This window comes from Mesoplodon mirus (assembly GCF_964341445.2).
Source record: "Mesoplodon mirus genome assembly, chromosome: 2".
Classification (NCBI taxonomy): domain Eukaryota; kingdom Metazoa; phylum Chordata; class Mammalia; order Artiodactyla; family Ziphiidae; genus Mesoplodon; species Mesoplodon mirus.
The window spans coordinates 46,805,501-46,828,304 of record NC_138977.1 but is presented as its reverse complement, the minus strand read 5'-3'; the positions used below and the strand labels follow the sequence as shown (position 1 = coordinate 46,828,304).

At 37.2% G+C, this 22,804-nt stretch overlaps 1 protein-coding gene across 1 annotated transcript in view; it reads left to right on the top strand.

Moving 5' to 3' along the window:
- Nucleotides 1–22,804, top strand: part of USO1 (USO1 vesicle transport factor) — a 101,160-nt gene that overhangs the window by 41,619 nt on the left and 36,737 nt on the right. Inside the window, exons 5-8 of the mRNA XM_082611417.1 lie at nt 5,047–5,147; nt 5,887–5,989; nt 6,188–6,243; nt 10,443–10,563. Of these exons, the coding sequence (XP_082467543.1) occupies nt 5,047–5,147; nt 5,887–5,989; nt 6,188–6,243; nt 10,443–10,563 (381 nt within the window). The remainder of the gene's footprint in view (nt 1–5,046; nt 5,148–5,886; nt 5,990–6,187; nt 6,244–10,442; nt 10,564–22,804) is intronic.

Below are 22,804 nucleotides of genomic sequence, written 5' to 3'. Positions count from 1 at the left end.
CAAGAATCTCAAAATTTTTTTGAATTATCAAAAGAAGATTGTTATGTTCTGTATAGTTTTAAAACTTGAGGGGATTCCCTGGTGGTCCAGTGGTTAGGACTCTGCACTTTCACTGCCAAGGGCCCAGGTTTGATCCCTGGTCGGGGAACTAAGATCCCACAAGCCGTGTGGCGCAGCCAAAAGAAACAAAACTTGATAATACATGTAGATGTATAACCTATAATAAATCTTAGGACTGTGGTTCTTAAGGGCAGTTTGGCCCCTCCTGCCACCTAGAGGACATTTGTTAACGTCCGGAAATATTTTTGGTTGTCACAACTTGAGGATACGTAAGGGAGTGCAACTGGTATCTTGTGGGTAAAGGCCAGGGATGCTGCTAAACATCCTAAAATGCATAGGGAGCCTCTCACAACAATGTCATTGTCAATAGTGCTGAGGTTGAGAAATCCTGCTTTAGAGATGATGATGTTGCTCTTGTTAGTTGAGCACTTATTATTCACCAAGTACTGTGCTACATGTTTTATCAATACTTATTTTGAATCCTCAAAGAAAACCCTGTGTAAAAGAAAATTGTTCCCATTTTACAGTTAAGGAAACTGAAGCTTGATATATCTGGGCTATTTGCCCAAAGTAATGTGACTAAATGGATGAATATGGGCTTAATTGGTCTGACTCAAAAACCTTTGTGAGCTTCCTCCTTTTTACTGTATTGCCTCTCAAGAAAGTATTTGACTACTCCACACCCTAGCCATTCTGTTCATAAACGAATTACTTGTGCCTGTGTTATCAATTTCTCTTTTCTCTTTTAGCAATTTCTCATTTCTCTTTCATGTTAAGTTCAGAGATAGTACTTGACAGTTAATTGCTTCTTTCTCTTTGAAACGCTTTTTCACTCATTTCTCAGTCTCCACTGTCCCCTGATTTTCTTTCTGTCTCACGGCGCTACTTCTTCTTTGTCTCCTTTGCTGTTTTCTTTCGTCTCCCCAGCCTCTTAACATCGGAACATCCCAGGGCACGGATTTCTTTCCTTCTCTATTCTTTCCTTTGGTGATCTCGTCTAGGCTTGTGACTTCAAATATAGTCTGTATGCTTGCCTCTCAAATATATGTGTCCAACCCAGACCTCTCCACTGATGTCCATAATTGTATATTCAAATACTTACTTGATATCTCCAATTGGATTTCTTTTCCCCACACACAGCTTTATTGAATTGTAATTGAAATATAATAAATGTACAAATGTACAATTTCATGAGTTTTGACATGTATAAACCCATGAAACCATCACCACCACCACCAAAATAATGAACATATCCAAGTTTCCTTGTACTTGTTTGTAATCCATTCCTCCTCCTTCTAGCCCCATTCAATCATAGATCTGTGATTACTGTAGATTACTTTGCATTTTTCTAGAATTTTATGTAAATGAGATCATACAGTATATACTCTCTTTTTGGTTTTTTTGGTCTGGCTTCTTTCACCCAGCATAATGATTCTGAGTTTCATTCATGGTGTATATCAATAGGTTAGTCCTTTTTATTGCTGGGTAGTATTGATATTTTGTTGTGTGAGTATATAACAATTTGTTAATCCATTCCCCTGTTGGTAGGCATTTGGCTTGTTTCCAAGTTTTTAGCTGTTACATTTGAAGCTTCATACTATGTACAAGTCTTTTTGTGGACATGTATTTTCATTTCTCTTGAGTAAATACCTAGGAATAGAATGGCTAAGTGATAGTAGGTATATATTTAACTTTATAAGAAACTGCCAGACTGTTTTTCAAAGTAGTTGTACCATTTTACATTCCCACTGGTGGTTTATGGGAATTCTAGTTCTTCCACATCCTCTCCAATACTTGATATGGTCTGTCTTTTTAAATTTTAGCTGTTCTAGTAAGTGTGAAATAGTATCTCATGGTAGTTTTAATTTGTATTTTCATAATGAATGATTATATTGAACAATTTTTTTTTTTTTTTTTTTTTTGTGGTACGCGGGCCTCTCACTGTTGTGGCCTCTCCCTGTTGTGGAGCACAGGCTCCGGACGTGCAGGCTCAGCGGCCATGGCTCACGGGCCCAGTCGCTCCATGGCATGTGGGATCTTCCCAGACCGGGGCACGAACCCATGTCCCCTGCATCGGCAGGCGGACTCTCAACCACTGCGCCACCAGGGAAGCCCCTTTTTATTCTTTGGTGAAGTGCTTATTCAAATCTTTTGTTCATTTTTTACTGGATTGTCTTTTTATACTTGAGTTGTAAGAGTTCTGTATATATTCTAGATATAAGTTCTTGTGATGTATAGTTCACAAGTACTTTCTCCCAGTCTGTGACTTGCCTTTTTATTTTCCTAAGATTGTCTTTTGAAGAGCAAAATTTTTAATTTTGATTAACTCCAGTTTATCAATTTTTTTCTTATATGATTTGGACCTTTTGTTTCCTATTTATGAAACCTTTGCCAAACCTAAAATCACTAAGATTTTCTCCTGTGTTTTCTTTTAAAAGTTTCATAGTTTTAACTCTCATGATTAGGTCTGTGGGCCAATGGGTCTATTTCTGGACTTCCTATTCTGTTGGTCTCTATGTCTGTTGTTTTGCCTACATGACGTGTTGGTTACCCCACCTTTATATCTTGAAATTATGTAGTGTAAGTCCTCCAACTTTGTTCTTTTTCAAAATTATTTTGGCTCTTTTTGGTCCTTTACACTCCCATATCAATTTTAGAATCAATTTGTCAATTTCTACAGAAAAAACTTACTGAGATTTTGATTGGGATTCTGTTAAATCTACAGATTGATTTGGGGCAAACTGACATTTTAACAATACTGTGCCTTCTAATACAAGAGCAGTATATATATTATTTAAGTCTTCTTTAATTTCTCTCAGCACCATTTTGGAGTTTTCAAAGTAAATAGGTCTTATACATCTTTTATCAGATTTATCCCTAAGTCTTTAATACTTTTTGATGCTGTTTTAATTGGTGCTGTTTTTTAAATTTGAATTTCTAATTGTTCATCACCAGTATATAGAAACGCAATTAATTTTGTATATTGACCTTTTATTCCACTTAACTTTGCTAAATTCAGTCTAGTAAGTTTTTTATAGATTCCATAGGATTTTCTACATAGACAGACATGTCATCTGTAAATACAGTTTTACTCCTTCCGTTCCAGTCTGTATGCCTTTTATTCTTTTTCCTACCCTATGGCACTAAGATCTCCAGTACAATGTTGATTAGAATTGGTGAAAGTAGATATTCTTGCCTCTTTCCTCATCTAAAGTGGAAAGCATTCAATTTTTTACCATTAAGTTTGATGTTAGCTATAAGTTTTTTGTAGATGCCCTGTATCATCCAGTCTTGTGACTTTAATTATCATTTTTATGTTTATCATTCTAATGTATATGTCCAACCCAAACTTATCCACTGACAGCTATGCTTGTGTTTATCCAGCTGCTTAATTGATTGATATCTCCACTCAAATTTTTATGTCTCAAACTTAACACATCCAAAACTAAACTTATGATTCTCTCTGTACTCTCAACTTGCTTCTTGCAGTGTTTCCAATCTCAGTAAGTGGCAGTGTCATCCTTCCACTTCTTTAGGCTGAAACCTTAGAACCACCTTTCCTTTTTTTTCCCCCCCTTCTCATACCCCTGTAAGGAATATGCTGTTCCTTCTATTTTCATAAGAATTATGACCAGTGTCTAAGTCACTTTCACCACTTACCTTGATGATTGCCTCCTAATCACTCTCCTTATTATTCCCCTCTTTCCCTGACATCTTAGCACAGCCAGACTAGTCCTTTTAAAAGTAAAGTATTTTTTGTTTAAGTAATGTAGTTTTAAGGTTCAGAAACTGAATTCTTTTACTGATGCAAGAGATGATAAAAGAAATATTTCTTAGGGTTTCTGAAGGATAAACCTAGCATATTAATCAATATGCTAGAAATTAGGTTTTATTAATAACCCAGAATATTAAAATATTTCTTTTCTACTTTTGGCCTCTTCTTTTTTCTCTTTTCTCTACAAATAATTAGATGAGATTATCACTGTCACTATTGGATTGTCTGCTTTTCTTGTCATCTGCTGGGTTTTTTCCATTTCTAAAGTATATTAATATTAAAATCTCACATTTAAAAAAGAACTATTTGAGAGATAATAAGTATGTTTGATCTTAACTGCCAACTCCTTTGGTTTATAGTCACTGCCTAGAGCAATATGTGGAAAAGGCTTAGCTGTGTCTGGAACGGGTAAGGGGATGGGGAGTAGTGTATTTGCCATCTCTAAATTGCATTTATTAGAGTAGGCAAATTTTAAATGATAATTTGCTTTGGCAATTGCTGCTTCAGTTTTTAGTGATCCTTTACATTTTTTTGACAAAGTACATTGAAACAACAAATAGCTTAAAGACTCTTAAGTGTTAAGGACAAATATAAAATCTTTTAAAGAATAAGTGAAAACTTAAATGCAAATTCTGGTCTTATTGCCAAATAACTACAAGATATATATGTTGATTTGCTTGAAAAAGTTACTGAAAAATCTGTAGATGACTGGTTTAATTTTAAAATTAAATTATTTAACATAGTAACAGAGTCAGCAAGGACTATATGTTCAGTAATGTTTGGGGAGGAGGAGCTTTTGAGGTATAACTTACATACATTAAAATTTATTCTTTGGAGTTGTATAGTCCTGTGTGTTGGGCAAATGTATACAGTGGCATAAGCACTATCACATTTGAGATAGAATATTTCCATCACCCCAATAAATTCCCTTGTACTCTAATTAGAAGTTTAACTGAAAAATGACCTTGAGAAAATGTGAAAATCTAAATATATTTTCTTTGAATATCATATTTAAACATTTAAAGAATAAAAATTTATTTAAATGACCTTGAAAGTTATTTTAAGGATATGTCTTTCTAGCATAATTGTGATATCACTTCCAGGCACACTGTTCCAAGAAAATTATCATTTCTGCTTAGCTTTTTCAACAAAAAAGATACTTTAAAATAACAAAGCATCATATTCAAATACTTTATCTTTGAATATTACAGAAGAAAACTCCACAAGACAGAGTGAGGATTTGGGAAGCCAGTTTACAGAAATTTTCATTAAGCAGCAAGAAAATGTCACTCTTCTGTTATCTTTATTAGAGGTAAGTAAAGAACCTTGCTATTTTTGTCATCTTAATAAGCTTCTTTTGTTGCCCTTTTGGGTGTTATTGAGGAAGCAACATATAGATACCTTTTTTAAAAAAAATAAATTTATTTATTTATTTATTTATTTATTGGTGCGTTGGGTCTTCATTGCTGCACGCGGAAGCCTAGTTGTGGCGAGCGGGGGGCTACTCTTTGTTGCAATGCACAGGCTTCTTGTTGCAGTGCACGGGCTCTAGGCACGCAGGCTTCCATAGTTGTGGCTCATGGGCTCTAGAGCGCAGGCTCAGTAGTTGTGGCGCACGGGCTTAGTTGTTCCGCGGCATGTGGGATCTTCCTGGACCAGGGCTTGAACCTGTGTGCCCTACATTGGCAGGCGGATTCTTAACCACTGCACCACCAGGGAAGCCCCTATATACCTTTTCAAGATAGTGAAATTTTTTATATCATTACAAGAGATTCACATGTGTGTTTTAAGAACTATGTAGTCTCTTAGAATACTGTCTGCTTCTTATTTCCATTTTTACAAAGTACTGTTATATCTAGTCAACAACAGTTTAATCAATTTATATTAACTCTTTTCTTTTTATTGCTTTTTATTTCTTAAATTAATTTTTTAAAGTTTGACGAACTCTTGTTTTGTTTGTTTATAGTTTTTGGTACCATTCTACTAGTTGAAAAGTTTTGCTTGAAAATGTGAATTACAAATGTTAAATATTTTAAATTCCTATGTTGTAGGAGTTTGATTTCCACGTCCGCTGGCCTGGTGTGAAGCTTCTTACTTCTCTTTTAAAACAACTAGGGCCTCAAGTGCAGCAAATTATTTTAGTCAGTCCTATGGGTAAGTGACTCATCTTCCTTATATTATTTTGATTTAAAAGTGAGGATCATAAAAAACAAAAAGAAACACAAAAATAAAATTGAGGATCATTCCTAAAGGGGGGGGACTGAAATGATGTGTTAATAAATTGTTTATAATTTGAATCACTATTTGTGTTTTTGATCTGCCAGTGTTTTTCACATGGTTATATGTTTCTAGGTGTTTCAAGGTTGATGGACTTATTAGCGGATTCCAGGGAAGTTATACGTAATGATGTAAGTCAAGTTTGAAGAAAAGTCTAAGAATATGCAGCTTTTTTTCTCTTTTTGCAAATGAAATCTTTGTTGACCCTTATTCAGAGTCATAGAAGCTAGATTTGGAAAGTTGGGGTAATGGTTTAGACCTTTTGAAGTAATACACAAGGCCACATTATTTCTTTGTTTCCAACCTATTTAGTATTTTGGCTTAGACAAATGACTTTGCTATTCAAATTTATGCCTTACACAAGTTTAGGATTTCTTCCATCCTTTTCTGAAAGGTTGTACTGACACCAAATTCTGCCTCCAGAAAGAGCAGAGGAAATATCCCTAGGCATTGAACTGCATAAACTTAACAAAGTGTAACATTTGGAATCATCACCCTTAGTTGATTGAATACATATTTCAAAGGATTTTCCTTGTAATCTCTATTTAACTATAGAGCGTGATTTGCTTTGGAGTTAATTTTTCATTCTGATTTATTTTAATATTTGCATATACATTCGAGTATTTTATATTGATGAATATTGTTTTGTTGCTTGAACGTTCTTTTCTGTTGTTATCTACAACTCGATCAAAACCATAATAGTTTAGATAGCAATTGGAAAAATCTTTAAAATTAAAATTTAGAGCTAGGGGATTTTATCAAGCTAATTCAGTCTCCATATTTACACTGAGAAGCCCAAGACTCACAGAAACCAAGTGACTTGTTCTTTGTTAGTGATGTCTTATTCCTCTTTGTGTTTGTGGTACCTGGCCCTGTACCTTTCTCATCTTAAGTGCTAATAAATACCATTTGGATTGCTTTTAGTCTCACAACTGTTTCCTGACAAAGCAGAGACAAAACTGAAATGCTCTTGGCTTCTAATCCACATAGACAGTTTTTTTTTAGCTTTGCATTTAAAATTTTGTAGTACATACGTCAATGCAGTAATATAAGTGGTGAAATGATACAGTAGTATAACTCATGAAAAGGACAGTTTTTATTCTTTAATATTCTTTTGAGAATTGTGTACCTATTAGGAATTTTGAGTGTCTTTTCTTGACTAAAATATTAGTATGTATCTTAAACCTGAATTTGGTGTTCTGCTCTTCTCTTTCCTTTAACTCTCTACTCTTTTTTTTTCTTTTCCTAACCTTTTTTCCTCAGTTTTTATTTGAGACAGATAAAATGATTCTCTATGTTGGCTTTCATTACTTTTACGATTAGCGATTAAGTTATATTTTTGCTGTGATGTTTAGATTTTGGAGTTTTACAGCCATTTTTCCTTTGGCTTCACAGATTCATTTAGATTCTTTGTGGAGACTTATTATCGAACATTATGCTGTAAAACACAGTGTAATACATCACAGTTGACTCCAGCAACCAGAGGAAACTAAGTGGCACCTGTGGCAGTTACTAGTGGCACTCTGTTACTGCCCAGAATAATACACTGCTTCCCCCCCCATCCTTTGTATCTTTTTCTTTCTTTATCCTTCTTTTAAAATTCTCTTTTCATTTCCTTCTTTTTAATATTTCTCATTGCATTCAATGACAGTTATTAACATTGACTAACCTCTCTGGGAGCCTGTTGGTAAAGATTTTTAGCCTCAGTTTGTTTTATATTTGAAACATTGATTTTGATCTGGATTTAGAGAATTAGTTGGTCATTTATCATAGATACAGTGAACTATCATATTTATTTATGTTACTTAGGGCTTAAAAATTAGCAAGAAAGGTTGAGAAAACTCTAGGAAGTAACTACCAGCTCACTTCTAAATGATAGGCTATAATTCCATTCTTTAAGTTTTAGTTTTTTATTATGAGAAATGTAAACACACATGAAAGTAGAGAGAATACAGACAAACCCGTCCCCTAAACCCATTAATTTTCAAGATTTTATTATACTTGCTTCATCCACCCCTCCCCTCACCACTCTCCTTTATTTTTGACTAGAGTATTTAAAAGGAATCAAACAATCTGTATAATTTCACTATTACATACTTCAGTATACATGTCGTGTGTGTGTATTTCCTTATATAACTACAATGCCATCACATTTAATGAGATAACAACTTTGTCTTAGCTCTCATTAAATAAGGTATCTATTCTGTACTCAAGTTTCCCAGTTGTCTCATAAATGTCTTTTATAGTTGGTTTCTTCAAATCAGTTTCCAGACAAGGCTCTCTCATTACATTTGATTGTTAATGTCTGTTAACTTTCTAAATGGCTTGATTAGGTTCTGGTTCATTCTTTGCTTTGATACTTCCTAGATGATGCAGTGTACTTAATTTTGCAACACTTCAGGAAATGTAATATCTGGCTGTCTCACTTGTAGTGATCAGTGGGTTTGATTCAGGTGGCGACAGCCAGATCCCTCCATGGATCCCTTCATCCATTACATCTGATCATTCATTAATGATCATTGCCTGAATCAGTTATTTTGTTAAGAGTTTCAAAATGATGATTTCTATAATTCTGTCATTCTTTCACATTTATTCAGCTGTAATCTTCCTCAAAGAAGAACTTTACTTCATCAACCAGTATATTTTGTTACCCTGAATTATAATTCATAGATGAAAGGGAGGATAAATAGCTAAATCCCTTTAATTACCAGTTTTTAAAGTAAAGAATTGGTGCCCACTTAATTTCAATGACCAATGAGTATACTTTCATTTCTAGTAACATTTTAGTGGTTGTGTTTGATTAGAGAAATATGTCTCTTAATAGTCAGGGAAAAGAAACTGATACGTATTGAGAACTTAGGTTCTGTAGGAGTTATTTTATCTCCTTTAGTCCTCATAAAAACCCTATGACAGGGCTTCCCTGGTGGTGCAGTGGTTGAGAGTCCGCCTGCCGATGCAGGGGACACGGTTTCGTGCCCCGGTTCGGGAAGATCCCACATGCCGCGGAGCGACTGGGCCCGTGAGCCATGGCCGCTGAGCCTGCGTGTCCGGAGCCTGTGCTCCGCAACGGGAGAGGCCACGGCAGTGAGGGGCCCGCGTACTGCAAAGAAGAGAAAAAAAAAAGAAACCCTATGACAAAGATACCATCCTTGTTTTACACATGGGTATACTAAGACTTACATTACATAAATTACATACAGAGTTTATGTAATTTGCTTCAAGTTGCACAGCTATTAAGTAGACCTTTAAAAAACCCACTGTATCGAACTCATAACCTTAGTGTTCTTTCCACTGTATTTATTTCTCCCTTTGTTAGCAGTTAAACTCAAGTTAACATTAAGTAGGAGAATATGACATGTAAAAATAACCACTTTTGCTTTCTCTCTCATCTTAATGTTGAGACTGGACAGTAAGGGAAATGAGTAGGAAAAGCCCAATAAGGCTGTTGGTATTTTTTGTCTTATATGAATACTTATTTGCCCAGTACTGACAGCCAACAGCTTATTTGACTCTTTGGAACTTTTGAACTACCTAGTTGCTCTTCCTCTTCCTCTAAGAAATATCTGTTTTTTTCATTAAATATTTTCTGTCTCTTTGACCATTATGGTATTGTTGGGCTCCTGTGGGCTCATAAAATAGTTGTTGTTTGATAGTGAAATAAGCAGAAATGGTTAACAGTGAATAAAGAGGTTGCAAAATATATAACCTAAATCTAGCTCAACAGGAGTGAGAAAACTAAAAATCAGAAGCAAAGACTACTGAGAATTGTCTCATACTAGACATGGTGTTCATGAGGCATGAATTCTCATTCTTTTGTTCTATCAACTTAGAATCAAGTTTTGGGAATTTCTGGGCCAGATAATTACAAGAATATCTGAACTTTCCCTGCTAAAATGTGGTGATGTTTATTGATTTATATTATTGATTTCACAATTTTTTATTGTTACTATTGTGAAGCATGTACAGAGGCATTACTGAGACAAATATAATCATGTTCCACTCTCTTAGACCACAGTGAAAGCCAGGTAATGAATGATAGATGAATTGGTGAATATGCAAGAATTGTTGTATATTTATATTGTACGGTGAAAAGAGAACAGATTTAGGAATTGGTAGACATGAATTCCAGTCAAGGATCTGTCTTTCGAGATTTATATAGCTTAGGGAGGTAAATTGCTCACCTTCTCTGTCCTTGTTTGCCCTATCTATAAAGTGAAGGAGTTGGACTTGTGAAATTCCTGCCACTTCTAAAACTCAGTGGTTTTTAAAGTAATTTTTAAATGTCTTGTAAAAGTTGTATTTCACTGAACATTATCCTTCTTCTTCATAGGGCGTCTTACTACTACAGGCACTAACAAGAAGCAATGGAGCAATCCAGAAAATTGTTGCTTTTGAAAATGCTTTTGAGAGACTACTGGACATTATTACTGAGGAGGGGAACAGTGATGGAGGTATAGTATGAAGAGATTGATTTTGAAAGATTCCTTTTGTTCTCACGGACTTGTTAACTTTTCAGGAATGCAACTGAAGGGAGAAATGAGGACGTACATTTTCTTTGTTGTTTTGTTAGATGTTGAGAGAGGCTTCCCTGAGGAAGATGGATACTTATATATTCTTTCTTTCTTCCATTATGGTGTGTTGAATATGGATTTCTTTTTATTTATCCTGCTTAATATTTGTTAAACTTCCAGAATCTATTGATATCTTACATCATTTGTAGAAAATCTCAGCTATATCTCCTTAAATACTGCTCCATCACATTTTTTCCTATCTTTCTGAGCTCAGATTCAGTTCTCTGTCATATGATTAGAGTCTCACTTTATCATTTTACTTTCTTGTCTGCATTTTCTGTCTTTTTATCTTTTCAGGCTTTCTTCTGGATTATTTCTTCTGACCTGTTTTCTATTTATTTATTTTTTTTTTTTTTTTTTTTCTTTTTTTTTTTTTATTGTGATCTATTTATGATTTATTTCTTTTTTTTTTTTGCTTTATAACAAATTTAATCAGTTATACATATACATATGTTTCCATATCCCCTCCCTTTTGCGTCTCCCTCCCACCCTCCCTATCCCACCCCTCCAGGCAGTTACAAAGTACCGAGCTGATCTCCCTGTGCTATGCGGCTGCTTCCCACTAGCTATCTACCTCACGTTTGGTAGTGTATATATGTCCATGCCGCTCTTTCACTTTGTCACAGCTTACCCTTCCCCCTCCCCATATCCTCAAGTCCATTCTCTAGTAGGTCTGTGTCTTTATTCCTGTCTTACCCCTATGTTCTTCATGACATTTTTTTTTCTTAAATTCCATATATATGTGTTAGCATACAGTATTTGTCTTTCTCTTTCTGACTTACTTCACTCTGTATGACAGACTCTAGGTCTATCCACCTCATTACAAATAGCTCAATTTCATTTCTTTTTATGGCTGAGTAATATTCCATTGTATATATGTGCCACATCTTCTTTATCCATTCATCCGATGATGGACACTTAGGTTGTTTCCACCTCCGGGCTATTGTAAATAGGGCTGCTATGAACATTTTGGTACATGTCTCTTTTTGAATTATGGTTTTCTCAGGGTATATGCCCAGTAGTGGGATTGCTGGGTCATATGGTAGTTCTATTTGTAGTTTTTTAAGGAACCTCCATACCGTTCTCCATAGCGGCTGTACCAATTCACATTCCCACCAGCAGTGCAAGAGTGTTCCCTTTTTTCCACACCCTCTCCAGCATTTATTGTTTCTAGATTTTTTGATGATGGCCATTCTGACTGGTGTGAGATGATATCTCATTGTAGTTTTGATTTGCATTTCTCTAATGAGTAAAGATGTTGAGCATCCTTTCATGTGTTTGTTGGCAGTCTGTATATCTTCTGTGGAGAAATGTCTATTTAGGTCTTCTGCCCATTTTTGGATTGGGTTGTTTGTTTTTTTGTTATTGAGCTGCATGAGCTGCTTATAAATTTTGGAGATTAATCCTTTGTCAGTTGCTTCATTTGCAAATATTTTCTCCCATTCTGAGGGTTGTCTTTTGGTCTTGTTTATGGTTTCCTTTGCTGTGCAAAAGCTTTGAAGTTTCATTAGGTCCCATGTGTTTATTTTTGTCTTTATTTCCATTTCTCTAGGAGGTGGGTCAAAAAGGATCTTGCTGTGATTTATGTCATAGAGTGTTCTGCCTATGTTTTCCTCTAAGAGTTTGATAGTGTCTGGCCTTACATTTAGGTCTTTAATCCATTTTGAGCTTATTTTTGTGTATGGTGTTAGGGAATGATCTAATCTCATACTTTTACATGTCCCTATCCAGTTTTCCCAGCACCACTTATTGAAGAGACTGTCCTTTCTCCACTGTACATTCCTGCCTCCTTTATCAAAGATAAGGTGACCATATGTCCGTGGGTTTAACTCTGGGCTTTCTATCCTGTTCCATTGATCTATCTTTCTGTTTTTGTGCCAGTACCATACTGTCTTGATTACTGTAGCTTTGTAGTATAGTCTGAAGTCAGGGAGCCTGATTCCTCCAGCTCCATTTTTCGTTCTCAAGATTGCTTTGGCTATTCGGGGTCTTTTGTGTTTCCATACAAATTGTGAAATTTTTTGTTCTAGTTCTGTGAAAAATGCCAGTGGTAGTTTGATAGGGATTGCATTGAACCTGTAGATTGCTTTGGGTAGTAGAGTCATTTTCACAATGTTGATTCTTCCAATCCAAGAACATGGTACATCTCTCCATCTATTTGTATCATCTTTAATTTCTTTCATCAGTGTCTTATAATTTTCTGCATACAGGTCTTTTGTCTCCTTAGGTAGGTTTATTCCTAGATATTTTATTCTTTTTGTTGCAAAGGTAAATGGGAGTGTTTCCTTGATTTCACTTTCAGATTTTTCATCATCAGTATATAGGAATGCCAGAGATTTCTGTGCATTAATTTTGTATCCTGCAACTTTACCAAATTCATTGATTAACTCTAGTAGTTTTCTGGTAGCATCTTTAGGATTCTCTATGTATAGTATCATGTCATCTGCAAACAGTGACAGCTTTACTTCTTCTTTTCCAATTTGGATTCCTTTTATTTCCTTTTCTTCTCTGATTGCTGTGGCTAAAACTTCCAAAACTAGGTTGAATAAGAGTGGTGAAAGTGGGCAACCTTGTCTAGTTCCTGATCTTAGTGGAAATGGTTTCAGTTTTTCACCATTGAGGACGATGCTGGCTGTGGGTTTGTCATATATGGCCTTTATTATGTTGAGGAAAGTTCCCTCTATGCCTACTTTCTGCAGGGTTTTTATCATAAATGGGTGTTGAATTTTGTCGAAAGCTTTCTCTGCATCTATTGAGATGATCATATGGTTTTTCTCCTTCAGTTTGTTAATATGGTGTATCACGTTGATTGATTTGCGTATATTGAAGAATCCTTGCATTCCTGGAATAAACCCCACTTGATCATGGTGTATGATCCTTTTAATGTGCTGTTGGATTCTGTTTGCTAGTATTTTGTTGAGGATTTTTGCATCTATGTTCATCAGTGATATTGGCCTGTAGTTTTCTTTCTTTGTGACATCCTTGCCTGGTTTTGGTATCAAGGTGATGGTGGCCTCGTAGAATGAGTTTGGGAGTGTTCCTCCCTCTGCTATATTTTGGAAGAGTTTCAGAAGGATAGGTGTTAGCTCTTCTCTAAATGCTTGATAGAATTCGCCTGTGAAGCCATCTGGTCCTGGGCTTTTGTTTGTTGGAAGATTTTTTATCACAGTTTCAATTTCAGTGCTTGTGATTGGTCTGTTCATATTTTCTATTTCTTCCTGATTCAGTCTTGGCAGGTTGTGCATTTCTAAGAATTTGTCCATTTCTTCCAGGTTGTCCATTTTATTGGCATAGAGTTGCTTATAGTAATCTCTCATGATCTTTTGTATTTCTGTAGTGTCAGTTGTTACTTCTCCTTTTTCATTTCTAATTCTATTGATTTGAGTCTTCTCCCTTTTTTTCTTGATGAGTCTGGCTAATGGTTTATCAATTTTGTTTATCTTCTCAAAGAACCAGCTTTTAGTTTTATTGATCTTTGCTATCGTTTCCTTCATTTCTTTTTCATTTATTTCTGATCTGATTTTTATGATTTCTTTCCTTCTGCTAACTTTGGGATGTTTTTGTTCTTCTTTCTCTAATTGCTTTAGGTGCAAGGTTAGGTTGTTTATTCGAGATGTTTCCTGTTTCTTAAGGTGGGATTGTATTGCTATAAACTTCCCTCTTAGAACTGCTTTTGCTGCATCCCATAGGTTTTGGGTCGTTGTGTCTCCATTGTCATTTGTTTGTAGGTATTTTTTAATTTCCTCTTTGATTTCTTCAGTGATCACTTCGTTATTAAGTAGTGTATTGTTTAGCCTCCATGTGTTTGTATTTTTTACAGCTCTTTTCCTGTAATTGATATCTAGTCTCATAGCATTGTGGTCGGAAAAGATACTTGATACAATTTCAATTTTCTTAAATTTACCAAGGCTTGATTTGTGACCCAAGATATGATCTATCCTGGAGAATGTTCCATGAGCACTTGAGAAAAATGTGTATTCTGTTGTTTTTGGATGGAATGTCCTATAAATATCAATTAAGTCCATCTTGTTTAATGTATCATTTAAAGCTTGTGTTTCCTTATTTATTTTCATTTTGGATGATCTGTCCATTGGTGAAAGTGGGGTGTTAAAGTCCCCTACTATGATTGTGTTACTGTCGATTTCTCCTTTTATGGCTGTTAGTATTTGCCTTATGTATTGAGGTGCTCCTATGTTGGGTGCATAAATATTTACAATTGTTATATCTTCTTCTTGGATCGATCCCTTGATCATTATGTAGTGTCCTTCTTTGTCTCTTCTAGTAGTCCTTATTTTAAAGTCTATTTTGTCTGATATGAGAATTGCTACTCCAGCTTTCTTTTGGTTTCCATTTGCATGGAATATCTTTTTCCATCCCCTTACTTTCAGTCTGTATGTGTCTCTAGGCCTGAAGTGGGTCTCTTGTAGACAGCATATAGATGGGTCTTGTTTTTGTATCCATTCAGCCACTCTGTGTCTTTTGGTGGGAGCATTTAGTCCATTTACATTTAAGGTAATTATCGATATGTATGTTCCTATTCCCATTTTCTTAATTGTTTTGGGTTCATTATTGTAGGTCTTTTCCTTCTGTTGTGTTTCTTGCCTAGAGAAGTTCCTTTAGCATTTGTTGTAAAGCTGGTTTGGTGGTGCTGAACTCTCTCAGCTTTTGCTTGTCTGTAAACGTTTTAATTTCTCCATCAAATCTGAATGAGATCCTTGCTGGGTAGAGTAATCTTGGTTGCAGGTTTTTCTCCTTCATCACTTTAAGTATGTCCTGCCACTCCCTTCTGGCTTGTAGAGTTTCTGCTGAGAGATCAGCTGTTATCCTGATGGGGATTCCCTTGTGTGTTATTTGTTGTTTTTGCCTTGCTGCTTTTAATATGATTTCTTTGTGTTTAATTTTTGACAGTTTGATTAATATGTGTCTTGGCGTATTTCTCCTTGGATTTATTCTGTATGGGACTCTCTGTGCCTCCTGGACTTGATTAACTATTTCCTTTCCCATATTAGGGAAGTTTTCAACTATAATCTCTTCAAATATTTTCTCAGTCCCTTTCTTTTTCTCTTCTTCTTCTGGAACCCCTATAATTCGAATGTTGGTGCGTTTAATGTTGTCCCAGAGGTCTCTGAGACTGTCCTCTGTTCTTTTCATTCTTTTTTCTTTATTTTGCTCTGCAGCAGTTATTTCCACTATTTTATCTTCCACCTCACTTATACGTTCTTCTGCCTCAGTTATTCTGCTATTGATCCCATCTAGAGTATTTTTTATTTCATGTATTGTGTTTTTAATCGATGCTTGATTCATCTTTAGTTCTTCTAGGTCCTTGTTAACTGTTTCTTGCATTTTGTCTATTCTATTTCCAAGATTTTGTATCTGGGAAATAGAATCTTGGATCATCTTTACCATCATTATTCTGAATTCTTTTTCAGGTAGAGTGCCTATTACCTCTTCATTTGTTAGGTCTGGTGGGTTTTTATCTTGCTCCTTCTCCTGCTGTGTGTTTTTCTGTCTTCTCATTTTGCTTATGTTACTGTGTTTGGGGTCTCCTTTTTGCAGGCTGCAGGTTCGTAGTTCCTGTTGTTTTTGGTGTCTGTCCCCAGTGGCTAAGGTTGGTTTAGTGGGTTGTGTAGGCTTCCTGGTGGAGGGGACTAGTGCCTGTGTTCTGGTGGATGAGGCTGGATCTTGTCTTTCTGGTGGGCAGGTCCACGTCTGGTGGTGTGTTTTGGAGTGTCTGTGGACTTTTTATGATTTTAGGCCACCTCTCTGCTAGTGGGTGGCGTTGTGTTCCTGTCTTGCTAGTTGTTTGGCTTAGGGTGTCCAGCACTGTAGCCTGCTGGTCGTTGAGTGAAGCTGGGTGCTGGTGTTGAGATGGAGATCTCTGGAAGATTTTCGCCGTTTGATATTATGTGGAGCTGGGAGGTCTCTTGTGGACCAGTGTCCTGAAGTTGGCTCTCCCACCTCAGAGGCACAGCACTGACTCCGGGCTCCTCAATTTGGGATGATGTGTTGTCTATTCATGTATTCCACAGATGCAGGGTACATCAAGTTGATTGTGGAGCTTTAATCCGCTGCTTCTGAGGCTGCTGGGAGAGGTTTCCCTTTCTCTTCTTTGTTCTCACAGCTCCTAGGTCTCAGCTTTGGATTTGGCCCCGCCTCTGCGTGTAGGTCGCCGGAGGGCGTCTGTTCTTCGCTCAGATAGGACAGGGTTAAAGGAGCAGCCTCTTCGGGGACTCTGGCTCACTCAGGCCGGGAGGGAGGGAGGGGCACGGAGTGCGGGGCGAGCCTGCAGCGGCAGAGGTCGGCGTGACGTTGCACCCGCCCGAGGCGCGCCGTGCGTTCTCCCAGGGAAGCCGCCCCTGGATCCCGGGACCCCGGCAGTGGCGGGCTGCACAGGCTCCCGGAAGGGCGGTGTGGGCAGTGACCTGCGCTCGCACACAGGCTTCTTGGCGGCAGCAGTAGCAGCCCCAGCGTCCCACGCCTGTCACTGGGCTCCGCGCTTTCAGTCGCGACTCGCGCCCGTCTGTGGAGCCCCTTTAAGCAGCGCTCTTAATCCCCTCTCCTCGCGCACCAGGAAATCAAGAGGGAAGAAAAAGTCTCTTGCCTCTTCGGCAGCTCCAGAGTTTTCCCGGACTCCCTCCCGGCTAGCTGTGGCACATTAGCCCCCTTCAGGCTGAGTTCTCGCCACCAGCCCCAGTCCTCTCCCTGCGCTCTGACCGAAGCCCGAGCCTCAGCTTCCAGCGCTGCGTGCCCCGGCGGGCGAGCAGACAAGCCTCTCGGGCTGCTGAGTGCCGCTCGGCACCGATCCTCTGTGTGCGGATCTCTCCGCTTTGCCCTACCCAGGTATGTGGGGAGTTTCTTGCCTTTTGGGAGGTCTGGGGTCTTCTGCCAGCGTTCAGTAGGTGTTCTGTAGGAGTTGTTCCACGTGTAGCTGTATTTCTGGTGTATCCGTGGGGAGGAAGGTGATCTCCGCGTCTTACTCTTCCGCCATCTTACCCGGAAGTCCTGTTTTCTATTTAAACGATTCTCTCTTCACCTGTATTTGATCAGCTTTTGAATGTGTCCATTGAGTTTTAAATTTTTCTTTTCTAGAAGTTCCGCTTGTTTCTTTGGTAAATTTGCTAGGTAATTTTTTTATAACTTCGTTTTCTCTGCATGTATTTTCAACTTATCTTTTATTTCTTTGAATATAAGAAACAATTACTTCACGATCTCTGTCTGATAATCGCAGTATTTTAAGTCTTCGTGGGTCTGGTACTTTGCTCTGCTGGTTCTTACGCATGGTACAACATTTTCTGTGTACATGGTTTTCTTTGACTATGTTTTGTGTCGTACTTAGCAGAATTACTTATAGGAATTGGAATCCTAGGATGAAAGTAATTTCTTTCAGAGAAAATGTGCTTGTTTCTGCCAAGCCCCGGGGGTGCAGTTTGTCTGGGATCACCTCATTCCAGATTGAAGGGTTGATATTCCCTGGACTACTCAGGCAATGCAAACCCAAGCTACAAAACCTATGAGGACTAGTTAACTTTTCATTTTTTGTACCCTGAGGATATATCCTTTTTTTTTTTTTTTTTTTCCTTAGGATATAGCCTTTTGAGGTCCCATTTTATTAGGTGAAAAGTTTTCTGTTAGATTCCTTCCCTACCTTGTGTATACCCTTGGCTTTGGTTTGTTTTCCCTCTGTCCCATGAGACTGTCAAAATGAAAAGTTTAGATTTATCAAGATTGAGAAATGTACTGCCAGCCAAAAGGTACTTTTATACTTAACTATCTGTATAGATATCCATTTTTTTGTCAGTTTTAGCCTGCTGTACTATCAGTTCTTCATTGCTCCTAGGCTTTTTTTTTTTAATTCAGCATTTTTGTTGTTTTTAATGAGAAATTGATCAAAAAACCTAGCACTAGAGTCAGAGGGAAAAAATGAGTTTATTTGCATTCACTGAATTGGGGTTAGCAAGTAGTGTAGTATAGTTGACAGTTGGCTTACTAATCTGGAAGGCAGGGCCAGGCTGGAGATAAAGATTTGAGAGTCTGTATAATATAGGTAAAACTAAATTAGATAAACAAGAAAGATTAGATGAGTCTCTTAGAGTAAGTGAAGAGTGAGAAGGGAAGTGCTAGGACAAACCCTAAGGAATACAAATTGTTAAGAGATCATAGAGGAAGAGGTATCGATTGGTAAAAGAGACTGAGAAGAAATAGGCTGGGAGGCAAGAGGAGAACCACACTTAGAAGGGTTGGGGGAATTGGTAGCACTGTAAGAAGTCACTGAGATATCAAGATAGGACAGAAATGTATCTGTAGGACTTAGAACATGAACATCATTGGTGACCTTGGGGACAGCATTTGTGTTTAGTGGTTGCCTCAGAATCCAGACTGTAGTGTCAGAGGAATAAGTTAGAAGAGGGAAAATAGAATAGCAGAGAAAACTCATATCAGAAATTTGGTAAAGTCAGAGGAGAGCCAGGTGAACAGAACTGGAGGTTGACAAGGAACTATTTTTCTTTTCTTAAATTTTTTTTTGAGATATGAAATGTTTCAAACATACAGAAAACAATAGAAAATAGCATAACAAACACTTGTGCGCCTACCATCCAGTTCTTTTAAGTAAAGTATCCTTCTGAATATAATCTCACAACTTACTGGGGTTTTTTTAATTAATTTTTTTTTTTTTCGCCACACGGCATGCGGGATCTTAGTTCCCCAACAAAGGATTGAACCCGCAACCCCTGCAGTGGAAGCTCGAAGTCTTTACCACTAGACTGCCAGGGAAGTCCCACAACTTGCTGTTTTTTATTCAACATTGTGTTTCTGAGATTTATCCATGTTGTTACATGTTACTCTAGTTCATTTATTTTAAGTGCTATATATTATTCTGTATTATGAATATACTATGATCTATTATTTTCTGATTGAGTTGACAATTAGGTTGTTTATATTTTTGCTAATATAAACTGTTACAGTGAGTGGTCTTTATGTATTTACTTGTGTATTAAGTTTCTCTATATACCTACAAATAGAGTTGTACTTTTTTCACCATTACCAGATATTGTCGAATGGCTCTCTTAAGTGGTTTTATCAACCTATCATCACCAGTGTTTTCAAGTTCTGTTTCTTCACATCCTTGTCAGTCCTTCCTTGCCAATTTGATGAGTGTGAGATAATGTCTTATTGAGATTTTATTTCATTTCTTAAATTAATGAGATTAAGCATATTTTCATGGGAGTAGTCACCATCTCTTTTTGTTTATCTTTTACCCCTCTGAATTACCTTCTTGCCCGTTTTTGTATAAGATCGTTTTTCCTTTTCCAGTTGATTACTGGGAGTTCTTTATGTATTCTGGATACTAATCATTTGTTGATTATACATGTTTCAGTTATCTTCTATTAGTTTGTTTATAGTGTTTCTATTAAAGTTTAAAATTTTAGCATAATAACGTTTTTTTTTTACAGTTTATGCTTTTATGTTTTGTTTAAGAAATCTATCTCCACCTCGAGGTCATAAAGAGAGTTTCCGTCACTTTCATATACTGAAGCCTTTTAAAATGTGTCTTTTACATTTAATTAATAGGGATTTTGCATTTGAATGATGTTATAAGATTTGTTATCAAATTTCCATATGTGTGAAGGTCTGTTTCTGAGTTCTCTGTTATGTTCCATTAGTCTGTCTAGTTCTACACTAAAACCACACTCTTTTAATTAGAAAAGCTTCATAATAATATCCTATCTATTAGAATATAGGAAAAATTTCCTATCTTGGCCCTCTTCAGAATTGTCTTATGCGTCTTTCCCTTTTATTCTTCATATGAATGAAACTTATTTGCTAATCAAGTTATCTGAAAATCCCAGTTGGGATTTTGATTGGAAATATATTGAGTTGTTTTGGGTTTACTCTTTTAAGTTATTATTTATTTATTTTTGGCTGCGTTGGGTCTTTGTTGCTGTGCACAGGCTTTCTCTAGTTGTGGTGAGCAGGGGCTACTCTTAGTTGAAGTGCGCAGGCTTCTCATTGCAATGGCTTCTCTTGTTGCGTAGCACAGGTTCTAGGCGTGTGGGCTTCAGTAGTTATAGCACGTGGGCTCAGTAATTGTGGCTCATGGGCTCTAGAGCACAGGCTCAGTAGTTGTGGCACACGGTGCTTAGTTGCTCTGCGGCATGTGGAATCTTCCCGGACCAGGGCTCAAATCCATGTCCCCTGCATTGGCAGGCGGATTCTTAACCACTGCGCCACCAGGGAAGTCCCGGAAATATATTGAGTTTAAGATTAAGGAGAATCGTCATTGACTTTTTCTCTCCATGAACCCAGGTATATCTTTTAATCTATTCAGGTCTTCTTTTATGTCTTTCAGTAATGTTTTATAATTTTGAGCACAGGAGTTGTATTTTTTTTTATTAGATTCACTCCTAGGCATCTTATACTTTTTGTAACATGTGAATGGGATCTTTTTTTATTACATTTTCAAATTGGTTACTACTTGATTTTTGTATATTGATCTTGTATCCAACCATCTTATTAAACCATTAGTTCTCCTTGGACTTTCTGTGTAGATACGATATTTTCTACAAATAAGTGTAATCTTTTTTCTTTCTTTTCAGTTCTTATACCACTTTTCTTTGTCTCATTGCACTGATTAGAATCTTTAGTACAGTGTTGCATAGTTGCTGACTGTAATGAGAATGTTGATGTTTCACCTTTAAGTTTGATTTTTGCTCAGAGTTTTTATCATGAGTGAGTCTTGCATTTTAGTAACTGTTTTTATTTTTTTCTACATCTATGGAAATTATCAGATTATTCTCCTTTAATCTAAAAGGGCTTTTTCTTTAAAATGGAAGAGACTACAACAACTGTGAGCAAGCAGAGAGGGGACAGAGATATGGTATGAGGGAGAGAGGGAGAGAAAGAAAAGACAACAATCAGTGGTACATAATACCTGAAAAAGAAGAAAGTTAATAGAATCCACAGGAGAGGTAGGAACTGGCTGTTTAAGATAGGAGAAGAAGGAGCTCATCTTCCATCATAACGGGGGATAGCGCAGGTGAAGATGCAAGTCCTTTTTCACATTTGGTGACAGGGAGTTGAGTTGAAGGCAGAGGCATATGCTGAGAGTGAAAGAGGAGGACACAGTTGAGAATCATGGAGAAGACTGAAAATAGTCTTTTGGAGGATAGGAGAGCTTGTTGACTATTGTAATTAGGAAGATTTCCAGGCAAGGATAAAGGCCCCATTGAGGGTGTTCACCATGGATTTCATAGCAGTGCAGGCTACTTGATTATGTGATCCCCTGTCTCCCCCAGTACTCAGCTGTCTAGGTACAGATATAGAAAAAAAGCCAGGCAGGCAGTTTTTAACCCGATAGTGCCTTTCCAGGCGGGTGCTATGAAAAGATAGTGAGACAAGAGAGCTCAGCAAATTATCTGTAGGGTGGAAGAAATGAAGACCTGTATGTGCTAAGCTAGATAGGGAAGGAAGTAAAGACAAAAGGGTCTTTAAAAAGAAGAAAGAAGACTTGTTGATGGGTTGAAAGTCTCAGGGAAGCCACAGAACAGATATATTGAGAATACTTGAGCTGGAAAGATGGGAGGTTTTAGTAATAGAGTAAGGATTATCTCTGAAGATGAGACCAAGGAACTGAGGGGTCCAGATATTAGATGGGTTGTCACTGAAATTGAAATCAAGAGTGACAGCAGAACATGGAGATAGGAAGAAGGCTCTGAGTGAGGTGCTGGTGTTTGCAGTGAACAAGGAGTGGTGACCATGAATTTGTTACAAAACTGCAGTGAGGACTGGTAATAGATGGTACAGCCAGATGGCCTGAGCCTCACTGAGTAAAAGTAATTTACTCTTAGATGAAAGAGAAAATGGTTAAGTGGGACTTCACTTAACTGAAAATGTAGTCTGCAAAAGACACTGCTGAGAGAATGCAAAGATAAGCCACAGACTGAAAGAAAAGATTTGCAAAATAATCTGAAAAAGGACTTGTATCCAGAATGTACAGAGTACTCTTAAAGTTCAATAAGAAGTAAAGAAACAACCCAATTAAAAAATGAACAAAAGGGCTTCCCTGGTGGCGCAGTGGTTGAGAGTCTGCCTGCCGATGCAGGGGACACGGGTTCGTGCCCCA